At 43.3% G+C, this 12,470-nt stretch overlaps 1 protein-coding gene across 4 annotated transcripts in view; it reads right to left on the reverse strand.

Moving 5' to 3' along the window:
- DENND1A (DENN domain containing 1A) overlaps nucleotides 1-12,470 on the reverse strand; it is a 476,944-nt gene that overhangs the window by 48,249 nt on the left and 416,225 nt on the right. For all 4 annotated transcript variants that reach the window (XM_072960109.1, XM_072960107.1, XM_072960108.1 and 1 more), the window contains exons 18-19: nucleotides 11,943-11,999; nucleotides 3,572-3,703 (exon numbers count right to left, since the gene is read on the reverse strand). In XM_072960109.1, the coding sequence (XP_072816210.1) occupies nucleotides 3,572-3,703; nucleotides 11,943-11,999 (189 nt within the window). The remainder of the gene's footprint in view (nucleotides 1-3,571; nucleotides 3,704-11,942; nucleotides 12,000-12,470) is intronic.

The raw sequence follows: 12,470 nt of genomic DNA on the forward strand, positions 1-12,470 counted from the left end.
GCCTTCTGGTAAAAAAAACTGGCAAACTGGCATTTTATCTCATTTGACTGTTTCCTGGGCCTTATTTTTCATTTGATTCTAAACTTGGGAAAAAAAAGAGTTACTGACAGCCTCTCTAAATCAAAACATTTCCCAAGGTAGGAACAGGCATTCTCAGGTCAGAGATGTTTGAACTCCTTAAAGACACCAGTCATGGTAAGGATGCAGAGGCTAACTAAAAATCCATTTATTTGCTCTTGTCTGGAACCATTATTAACACAGCTCATGATGAGCTGTGGCGTTATGTATGTCTGCTTTAGAAAACAGATGAAATGCTAGCACATTCAGTTTGTTAACAAAATATCTTTTAACTCTAGAGTCCGACTTAGGACAGGAGAGAGTGGTCCTGCAGGTGAGGAGGTTGCCTCCGTGGGGCCTTCAGAGTGTCCTGGGCCACTTCCCTCACTGTTCTCATCACTCTGCGTTGGGCTGTCCATTTGCCGGTCTGTCTCCCTTATTATGCCCCACAGAAACTTATTTTTTTACACATGGTAGGTCTCAACACATGGATGGGTAGATGCAGAATTAAAGAGAGGAACGCACGGCCTTGAAGGAGGAAGCTCCAGTGAAGCAGAGGCAAGAGAGCACTTCCTCTCCCTGGAGGGCTCTGCAAAGGCCTACCCCCCGGCTCCCTGCCACCCTGCCTATGACCCCATGGAGTTCCCTGGCTAGCTGCATGGGCCCTAGCTTTGTAAGGTGGGGGGATTAACGTACTAGTGACCTCAGCAGTCTCCGTCCCCACTGGAAAGCTAAGTGCTCTGAAAGAATGAAATCCACAAGAACGTAAACTCATGGCCAGGGTCTTTCAGAGGTCAGTGTACACTGTCTGGCTACTTTAAGTTATTTTTCTGGGTCACATTAGCTTTAACAGACATTTCAAACTAACGTCTCTGCTTGGTGAGGGACCTGGAGTGGACTTTGGAGTTGGACTGTCCTAGGTTTCTGTGCTGGCCACGTGGCCCTGGGAAGGTCCCTGAGCTCCAGCACTGGGTCTATAAAATACAGCTAATGGTCCCTTCCTCAAAGGGCCAGAGATGACGCACGTTCTCCAAAAGGAGAATGTATACTGCTGGGGCTACATGAGTAGTTTAGGTGAAACATGGACAGTTAAAAAAATTTTTTTTGATACACTTTTGAAAAATTAGACCAGTACATCAACCTATGGTTTAACCAACATCACTGCTTAAGATGAGGCTAAAGTTGTTATGGATATCAGGTTGGAGTCTGTTTAAGGAAAAATATCAAGTAAAAAAATAGTTCAGATGGGAAAACAGGGTGGCAAAAAATTCTGAAATGTAACTCAAAAGACTTCTTTGAGAAGAACATATAGCCCTCAAAACTCAGGCCTGTCGGTAGTGGGTGCTCCAGGAAACACTGCCTGGTCTGGTCAATGGCCCATTAAACCGGGCACCCGGGGAAGGACTGAAGGACAAACTAGCACCGGGGCAAAGCTGGAAAGAGTTAAAAGAAAGGGGTCTCCGGTTTCCCTGGCCCATCCCCCCTGCAGCTAATCTGTCACCTAATGAAGAAGCGGCCGGCACAAGTGAGCTAGCTGGCAGTTCACTTACAGCAAACTGATTAAGAATGTTCAACCAACAGCAGACTGCAGACCTTTCCAGAGAAAATAAATAGAGTGTAGACTGTATGCAAATGTGTTTGTCACTTTGACAGCACGTCTCAATTAAGGCATCTCGCGGCTGTGGGTAGGCTCTGCGGCTGCAGCTGTAAGGGAGAGCCTGCTGCATGGCTGATACTTGGGGCTTGACCTTAATCCGCATGCATGCATTAAAAAAAAACCCTGCCTTCCTGTACACTTGCATAATGCTGGCAGCCACGTGAGGGAAGCGACAAACGGGGAAAAAAAGCCACTTTCATCCTCTCCAGTTTACAGACCTGTGAAGGCACAGACAGCTCTTATTTCAACAGAGTTTGGGGTGGCTTTTTTAATTGTTTATCCCCCACCCGCGCACGAACACACTCTTATTCTGCATTTAGCTGGGAATGACATTAAAGCATCTCTACTTCTCGCTGAAATGGAAAGAAGGTCTTTCTCCATTTCAAATAGGGCCTCCTTTTTTGTGTTTCGAAAATGGAATGTTTAACACCATGAAATCCCTCTCCCCCGCCCCCTCTTTCTCTGTAATGGGCTCCAAACTCCAGAGAGGGGCTCTTTTCATGGGAAGGTTCGTGTGTGCAGGAATGAGGACAAAGGAAAGCAGGAAGCTGGCTCTGGAAATGCCATGCTGGCGACGACCGGGGGCTGCGCTTTCAGCAAACACAGCCAGGGAACTGGGGCGCAGATTTCTCCAACAGGGCCTGCGCCCGGGAAGGAGGCAGCTCCTCAGGGGTGCAAACACCAACGCAATTGGAAGATAATCATTAACCAAATGAGCACTGCCCTGTGGATGCTTCTTTCCGGCACTACATTTCAATTTTTATAACATCCCTTTTAAGTGTAAAATCAGAAAGGGGGGGATGGATGTCCCCAAGTTTAAGACGTGTGAATATATTAACTGAAAATATTGATTACAGAGGAAGATTCTTATGTTTCAAAAAACTCATTCCCCATAATAACCCATGGCAACAATTTCATTAGTTCCCTTCATTTCTAAATAGCTCAAAGCCTGGTGCCCAGTAGGCACTTGATAAATGTCTGTTAAAAACAGGAACATTTATGTGATATAAAAGCAATCATATTTAAGGTAAAATCATGAAGCTTAATTTTAGTCATGCTTCATCTAATAAACCGCTCAAGAATCAGGTGATTTAAGAGTAAATAACCTTGCAAATTCTTGTTACAGTCATATCTTGCTAACAGAGTTATTTCTCGTAAATCAAAAAATTATGACTTCTGCTAATCAGGAGAGTCAATTCAAGAGAAGCAGGGAGGGTATACAATCTTTCTCAACCAAAAATATAACCACTGATAGGAGATGGATTAAAAATGTTCAGTTCCTATACATTTTACTTAAGGGAAATAAAATCAAACAAATGGACAAATTTTCAATGCTCAGGTTGGAAACAGTTGGTGATAGAATCGGTCTCGACAATCGCAGTGCGGGTTTTTACTCTAAGAAGCACAACCCCCGATATTGATTTTCAGGAAGTACATTAATAAAGAACTCCTAATTGATTTTTTTTAAGACTTTGCTTGTTGTCTTTTATTTGAAGGTGCAAAGAAGGGCCTGGGATGCTAAAGTGTTCTAATGAGATGCTTTGCTAACAGAGGCACCCTAAACGGAGTGCCTTGGAGTCGGGAGGCAGCAGCTGTATTTAATGACTTTATTCAACAGTTGAGCTGGTTTTTGACCAGAGCCACATTGTCTCCTCAACATTTTTGAAAATTCACCTTCTGAAACACATTTGTACCAAGTGAATCTCTGAAGATGTGAAAAACTCCATGGAGTTGTTTCGTTTTGCCAGAGAGAGATGAAAAAAAAAACAACTGTCTGCTACATGTGCTATAACGTCTGCTAAAACAAAACTAAACTAAATACAGCAACCAGACCAATCAAAGGGCCAGGGTACATACCTGTCCGAAGTGGACTGTGATTGGCCTCCGGTCTTCTCGGAACTTGGGGTCCTTGGCCTCTACCAGTGGGGACGGCGCAGTCTTTGGCAGCTGCTCTTCTGTGGTGGGGGCACAGCCATTCTCGGTGATGTCCTGCAGGGAGAAGCCCGGTCGGGGTTGGTGTCAGGGTCACGGCACCTGCTGTGAGCACAGGGGCTCCCTCCAACCCCACCGCTAAGAGGCCTGCCAGATAGCTCCCTCTGGGATATTCAGAGCCTATCCCCTCACTAGGGATGTAGGAAACGGAGGGGCCAATTGGCCTTTTGACTTTTAAGGAGTAGAGAAACCAAAATCATACACATTAAATTACAAAGACAACATAATAATTCACAGTAGTAGGGGGAAGAAATTTCATCCCACCACCTTACATGGCTATTTTCATTTTTATGTATTCACCCTGTCCACATGCAGACATTTAAAAATTACTTGTGATCACAGCTCGTGCATAATTTTACATTCTGTTTTTCCCTACTAGAAGCATCTCCATGGTGCTACATAGTCATTAGAATGATAATTTTAATGGATGCATAATATTTCGCTGAGCAGATACTCAATAATTTAATAAGCCATTCTTACTACTATTGGGCATTTAGGTTGCTGCTAATTCTTTTTAACTTTCTAAACATCAGTGATAAACATGGCAGTTTTTCTTTCTTTTGGATTATTTCTTTAATGGAAATCCCTAGGAATGAAATTGCTTGATCCAAAGAGATAAACATTTTTAAGGCTTTTTATTCATTCTACCGAATTACTTTCCAATTTACACCAACATTTACCTGCAACGGATGCGTTATCAGTTCCATTGTATTCATTAGCCTTACCGTTTTAAAAATGTATTGCTAATATAAGAGGTGAAAAATTAGATCTCATTGTTGTTTAATTTGTATTACTCTGATTATTTGTGAGTGTGGACATTTTCTCCCCATTTGTTTACTGATGATGTTACTGTTTGTGAAAATGATGTGTTCCTGCTCCATCTTCCTTAGTCCTTGTCTTTCTGGCGGAGAATGAAGAGACTGAATTCTGAGTTAGGGGTCTATGACTTGGAGAAAATTTAGGGAGCAGATGGAATTTTTTCAGATTCAGAAATTTACATTTAATTTGTGCTTCTGATGAATGAACTCAACTGCTAAGGTAAAGAAAAATCCCAATGTGCAAAAGGCAGGTAGTGGTTTCTTTGCCTAAAGCTGGCCGCTGACTGTACCCACAGCTTTTTTGGGTTGCGGATGGTGCTAACTTGTACAATATGCATCATATGCCTTATCTAAGTCATGAAAGTTGCTTAAATACTCATTTGAGCAAGGCAGAAAATAAATGCACAAATAAAAAACAAGTAAATCATGATTTTTTCACCAAGTAAAAATAACTCAGAGCTAGAATAAAATAATAAATACAACCTCCAATTCTTTTCATTGCAAAAACAAATTCGCATTTTGGTCAACAAAACACACACCCTTAATTCTGCACATAAAACTCTTGACAATTCTTAACTTAGCCAAATAGAGAGAATGGTGGCACATGGAGGAAGGTGATCCTTTACTGAATAATAATGCATTAAGGAAGAAATACATGTAACATCTTTGAGCCTCAGTCTCCTCATCTGTAAAATGGGGATATGGCAGCGATGAGGAGTAAAGGAGACTGAGCAACTTAAAAGGGTCTAGAACATTTTTACTCAAAACTGTACTATATATAGTACTCAGTACTAATAACTGAGTACCTACTAATAAGGTACTCAGTAAACTATAGGGAGTAAATCAACTATACTGTAATAATAAAAATAAATGAACTATAGGGATCCCTCCTGTATGTATTCAACTCCACACACCCAGCTGAGTCTACACTGCTTGGTAACAACACAGGGAGATAGTGACCTCTTGGTTCTGCAGGGAGGGTTTGCATCAGGTGGTCCCCAAGTCTTAGCCTGGCCGAGGCTCAGGGATGAGAGAAGCTGCCTACAGCCAATTAGAAACGGCTCTCTTGGAAAGGGGTTGCCCTAAGGTGCTCAGGTCAAGTGGAACAAAGAGGGGGAGGGGCTCCTGCTGTGCCTGAAAGTAACAAAGGGCAAAAGGGGCATTTTTGGATCTAGTGGGGTTACTGAGAGGACAGACCTAAGAGGTTGAGTAAAGCCAAACAGGAAAAAAAATTCACTTCTAGTTCAGGAAAAATCTTGCACATGTGAGAGATTGGCTGGGAAAAAAAAGACATGGATCAGTTAAGGTAAACTGGTAAGAAAATACTGATAGTAATGAAAACTATAAGGTAATAAAATAGTTATTTTAAAAACACGTATGGTAGTTTTGGGGAAAGTGCCTTAGTTTCTGCTTTTAAGTAAAAATACTGTCTTCAATTTTGTTTTTAACGTTAACTAGCTGTCTGATCTTTCTAATTCACTCAATCTCTCAGCATTTATTTCTTTATTTTTACAATGGGGAGGCCACCACCTGCTTGGAGAACTTCAAAGCTACTAAGAGAATAGGTTAAATGAGATGAGATGTGAGGAAACTTGGGAAAATATTACAGTCCTGTGCAAACTGAACGTTAGAGCCTTATTCCTTGCAAAATGGAAAAAGCACCATGTAAAAGGAAGAGCTTCCCGGTGTTAAGTGCCTGCTACTCACAGTCGCTTCTCCTGACCTTGACCTTCACCATCACACTTAGCTCCCACAACAACCACAAGGTAAAGAGGATTATCACTCTTTTACAGATGAGGAAACGGGGCTCAGAGAGGGCAAGTTACCCAAGGCCACATGGCCAGAAAGTGAAGGAGCCCAGAGCGATGCGATCTCTAGCATTTATACCTTATCAACCCAGGACAATAGCACGAGAGAAGGTATTCTGAGTTGAGCTGAGGAGATGCTCAAGAAATCATCAGATGCGATCTCCTCTTTGGAAACCCTTCTGTCACACTGATCCTAAGCTGTGTGCTATCTGCACACTTATCTTCTTATCCCCACAGATTGAATTCCTTGGGATTTGGGTTCTCTGCTCCAGAGCCTTGAATACAGTCCACACTGTCCAATAAATCTTTGTAAAGTTGGATTGAATATTTGGAAGGCAAGTAAGTCCAATATATATATGTGCTTGTGCACCAAAAAGCAGTGCTGCATGTTAATTTTCTTTAGTTAGAAGATCCAAAGGTGCCAAAGACTTCTTACAAAGTCCTGCGCTCACCCCACCAATCTGATAGCTTCTTCACTATTTCCTCCACCTGGGGAAGGACAACTGCTTCCTCCCAGGATCTGGGAGAGCAACGTGGGAGGAGCCCTAGTTGGGAAAGAAGTAGGGCCAGTTCACATCCTCCACTGTATGTACCAGCAGAGACCTCACACATCGTAGGGACCCCAAAACACAATTCTCGGTACCTGTGATTAAAGAAACTGTGGTCTAAGAATTAACTGAGACATCATCAGCAAAGAGTACAGGAAAACAGGCACTTTTATACCCTGCCGGTGGGAACACAAACTGGCAATTCATATCAAAACTCTAAATGAGGTACAGGGCCTTTGCCCCGCCCACTAATTCTATTTCTAGAAATTTATCCAGATGAAATAATTAAGAATTCTTGCAAGGTTTTTACCTATGAGGATATATGTCTACAAAAAACTGGAATGAAATAAGTGTCCAGTAATGAGATTAATTAATGTATGTATGTCCATCAGATAAACCTGTACATTTGAAACGTGTGCATGAAACATTTAGTGGTCTGGGAAACGTTCGGGACACGGTTAGTGAAAATGCAGGTTATAAAATGAGATTATTTTCTTTTTGCTTGTCTGATGTGTTGAATTTTCCCAACAAACCTCTTTTTGGTTTGTAAATGGAAAAAAAAAAACCTGACCTTCAAAATGTCATAAAAAAAAACCAAATCAACAAGCTGACAGGAGGGTCACACAGGAGGAAGACAGCAGACAGAGAAGCTGATCAGAGGCCACTGCAGGGCAGCCATCTCTTCTCAGGAGCCCCCATGGCTCTGCTGAGAGCTGGGGTGCTACCAGTTCCTATCCCTTGGTAAAGCAAAGGAGTCAGTAAATAATCCAATTTCTACCACCTTCCTAAGCTGAATCAAAAATCATGGCTGGGACAGCATGTGACGAGTCCTTGGACAGAGTCCCCAGGAGAAGTCTGGAGGCAGGAACCCAGAGAAGGAAGGGGGGCTCTGAGTGGCCTTGGGTAAGAGCTAGGTTGGGGGCTGGATGTTGAAGGAGCTGAGGATGTGACTTTACGAGGCAGAGATTTGAGTAGAATATTCCTGGCCCAGGGGAGGTAGAAAGCAGGGTCCCTGGAGGACTACTCTGGCGGCCATGTGGAAGGCCAAAAGGGAGATGATCCCAGGCCAGCCATGTTCTCAGGGCGTGTGCACACGGCTATGTGGGCAGACTGGCTGCTCCAGATGTGGGACAGGTGAAAATGGATGGGATGGAGACTCCTATTTACTGAGTGGCTACTATGCGTTACTGTTGAAACCCACTACCTCTTCTAATTCTTAGAACAATCCAGTAAAACTCTGTATTTCCCCTAATTTATTTTTTCCCTTTCTTGAGGGGGAGTAATTAGGTTTTTATTTATTTACTTAAATTAGCAGTACTGGGGAATGAAACCAGGACCTTGTGTATGCTAGGCATGTACTCTACCACTGAGTTATACCCTCTATTTTCCCTAATTTATAAATGAGAAAAAGTAGGTTCAGAGAGGTCTAGTAACTTACTCAAAGTCAGACAGTTAATATCCTACACAACCAGCATTGAGCCTAGCTCGTCTGCCTCAGAAACCCAAACACCATGCCATGGTGCAGGGGTTTAAAGGCTCCCGTGGGTGTGAGGCTGAGGCCTTATCACCTCTGACTCCTCAGACTGCTGGTCTCCATGTTCAGGTTTGTGCAGTGCCCTTCTTTACCAGTCTACTTCACACTACAGTAAATGCAAATTAAAATATGAATATTGATATCAGAACAGTATCCGATGTTGGAATTTCTGTGATTGAGGCTGCAGTGTATTTTAATGTGTCTGGAGACAGGGAGCTGACAGTTGTGAGATAAAGTGTGAAAATGTCTGTTCTACAAGAGTCTACCTGCATCTCCCTGCCCCACACACGCTTGCTTACTCACTCCCTTTAGTACGCTAGGAAATGTTTAGCCAGAAAGAAACTCAAGCCTTCGCTAACCCAACTGTGAATTTGCTCCTTTCAGTCACACAGATTCTAAATCAACAAGGTCGATTTATCTCTTAAAGATCAAAGATTTGGGAACTTAAAAAAGGGGTGTGAAATGGGCCCAACTGATTCAATCATTTTGATACTGAAGAAAAAAGATAATTTTTGAGGGGTTCCCCAATAGGCAAAAAATGACATCCTTACATAAATACCATAATGCTCCCTATAGGTGAGAAAGAATGTGTGTACAGCCATCACTTTTAAAACAGGGCATCCCGTGCCAGCCATGTAAGGCACCGCAAGAGAATGCAGTTTGCTGAGAGCCCTGAGCTGTGTGCAGCACTCCCCAGCCAGCCAGGTCTGGCAGGAGGGGCTCTGGACGAAAGCACTGCATCTTCCCTTTAGAAAGAGATGGCTGGGTAGCATTCTTTGCCATTTCTTCTTCCTAATTTTGAGCAAGTCAAACTTCAAAGGAGGCCAAGCTATACAAGAACTTGACCATCTTGCTCCATTTATCCAGAGAAATATGTTATCCATCCTTCTTTTTTTGTTGTTATGGCTGAAGCAGAACAGGTATGGAATAAAGCCACGCTACAGTCTCTAGTAACAATTACTTGCTGATGGTCACACGGATATCCTGAAAGCTCCTCTTTCAGATGCTTTGAAAGTCTGCAGCACAAATGAACGAGGGATGGAGAAGGGGCCCTGCTCAGTCATATTAGAGAGGGGCCCTCCACACACCATGGTGACCTCTCTGCAGGTCGGCCCCACATTTTCTATTTGCAATTCAAACCCAAGGCGAGAGCTAAGAGGGCAAGGTTGGGTTCTTGATTATATCTACGAGGTCACCATTGCTATGCGGAGCTAGAGGAGGCCAGGTGGCAGCCCAGTACATTTGAAAATTGGGTCTTTGTTGGGAACTGCCTCAATTTCATAGCAGAAACAAAACTTGAGATGTCTGTGTTGGATGCATCTGGGGAGCCACATGGATATGTTGGCCATGTAAAGGGGAGGGGGCAGCGGGGAGGGGAATGAAAAAGCCAAGGAAATATTTTCTAGGGCAGTGAGAGAAGTCAGATGAAGCCAAATCCTAAATTAGCTCAGGAAGGAAAGCTGGAGCACCACAGAAGACCCGGTCCGCCTGTCCTGAACCACGCTAGAGTTTCAATTACAAAATAGCTCTTCCAAGAACAACTGCAAAATATCAAGTCTGTAGAAATCTGTAAGACCGAAGGGGGGAAAAGTGAAAATTGAAAAGGGTGCACTAATAGATCTGTCAACAGTCCAACGGTGACAAGCCGCATTTCTATGAAATGCCTTCACCATTTGTGTCACCTGAAATGTACTGACACTCTCTATAGAACAATATCTCCTGAAGCTATTCTTGAAAAAGACTGGCAGGGGGAAGAGAAGGGGCGGGAGGACTCTGCTTCAGACACTATCAAGGAAAGGAAAGGGAGATGGCGTGGAAGGGGAGTGATCTAGATTGTTTAAGTGAACCTTTGCACAATATCAAAAACCCTGGGCTTAACTGGTTATTTGCAGAAATGTTATGTATCATAAAAAGAGGATTTTCTTAAAGCCCAGTGCTTACAGGCACGAGGAGGGAGGCAATAGCCTGCAGACAGTGGATCTGACCAAGGAGGCGCACGTGTCCTCCACCTCAGGAGGGACCCTTCCTCTGCTTGCTTCAAGTAATATTCTAATACCAGCCCTATGGAGTCACCAAGGAGGGAAAACTCAGTGGGATTTCTCCCCTCCCTGCCACTCCATTTAATACCTGCAATCCAATTCAGTTACATGTGACTGGGATAGGAGATAAAGAGGTATATTTAGGGACTTAAATAACATTCAAGTAAAGAATTCCACCTGCCAGTCTCTGACGGGGTGCAACAGACCACAGTCAAGGTCTATCTGAATTTACATCACAGGATTTTTATTTCAGGACTTGAATCTCAGCTGTTAAAAGATTCACTCTCAGTTGAAACTAAGAATTTAAATGCTCAGTCAGAGCAAATTATTTTGCAATTAAAAGAAAGGAATCAACTCCTCTGACCATTTCCATTTAATGAGAGATCCTTTCTGACTTCCTAAAATTAAAACTGCTTTCAATTTTCAAAAAATTGCCAAGCTAGACAAAGGCCCTTACTAGAGCAGTGCATTTTGGAGTGTGGGGAAAGCAAGCTGGAGCACCGCAGAAGATGCAGTCCTGGGGTGTGGGGGTAACAAAGTAAGTGATCCCAAACATCTTTTGGAAAACAAAACACTTGTTTCAGGAAGGCAGTATGAAATGCTGTAGTGGTAAGGGCACAGACACTGAGGTAGATGGATCTGGAATCAAATCCTGCCTCTGCCAGGTTCAAACAGTGTGACCCTGGGGAAACGACTTCCCTTTGAACCGTGGTCTCCTTACGCATGAAATGAGAATAATACCTCCACCCCTCCAGGATTAAATGTGAAAGCTCCTAGCCTGGACCACCCTCAGAAGGTGCTTAATGAAGGGGGGGCAACAACAATAATGATGATGATATTCATAATAATATGAAAATATCCTCTCTGTTACATGAACCTCCCTTATAAGCCTAGAGAATCAGGTAGGGGACTCCTAGCCAAAATGTATGATTTCATGCGATTTTACTGATGATCCAATGAGACGATCTGAACTCCTCCTGCCCCTCTGAGTCTCACACATGAACTGTGAGCAGAGCCTGCGGCCTCCTCCTCAGATCCACCCTTTGTGTCCTGCTCTGTGTGGTGGCCACGTGCATGCCAAGACCACAGCAGTCATTTCCCTGGAGATGCTTCTTGGTTTTGGTCACAACCAGCCCCAGGGCAGAGGTCAGCTGTAGGAGGTGGTGGTGCTGGGATGGAGAGGCTGAGCCAATTCGTCCAGACCCTGGTGAAGCCCAGGTGCGGTGGGGTGGGCAGAGGACAGACTGACAGTGGTACTCTGAACTTGCTTGCCTCTGTGGGTTTAAGCCAGTCTTAATGTTATTTGAAGACAGTTTTTTGTCTGTGAATATTTATAACAGTGTGAAAACTCCCGGACAGCTGGTAATGCATTTTGAAGTGTGCTAACAACACTGTATCAAACGGCCTCTATTGATCACATCGTACTTTTTTTTGTGGCCACGCATTTTATACACGGTGCTTATACATTTTGAATAAGAACTTCAAGTACCTTTTGCTTCAAGCGGTTTTTCACCTCTTTTATTCCCATTTTTGCATGATCTTTTGCCTGCATGAAAAATTAATTTAAGTTAAGATTCTCTTTCTGTTTCCAGCAGGGACTATGCTTGATTTCAGTCCGTTGCGAATCACCTTCTCTGATTACTAGAAAAAGGAAGGAAAAATGGGATCATCCAGTCGAAAACATAATGGCTATGAAAACAAATACAATGTTGAGAGGTTAAAAAAAAAAAAGCCTTAAAGGGGCTACAGAGATTTTATTTTCTGCATTTTGATAGCACTGATTTTCTTCCCCCTCCAAAGCCCTTCTTCTGCTCTCTGTAATTATTTATCCCTGCAGCCTGGTGACAGCTGCCAACCAGGAAGAGGAGAGCAGCAGCTTCTCCAGCTGCAAGATTCAGAATATCTATTACATTTCACCGGGGCAGGGCCTCAGGACCAATATTCTGCCCGGGATGAACAGACACATCGCTGGTTTCTCTGGTGCCATTTCTTAAATCCCATGTCGGCAGACACCCTG

This window comes from Vicugna pacos, chromosome 4, assembly GCF_048564905.1.
Source record: "Vicugna pacos chromosome 4, VicPac4, whole genome shotgun sequence".
Taxonomy (NCBI): domain Eukaryota; kingdom Metazoa; phylum Chordata; class Mammalia; order Artiodactyla; family Camelidae; genus Vicugna; species Vicugna pacos.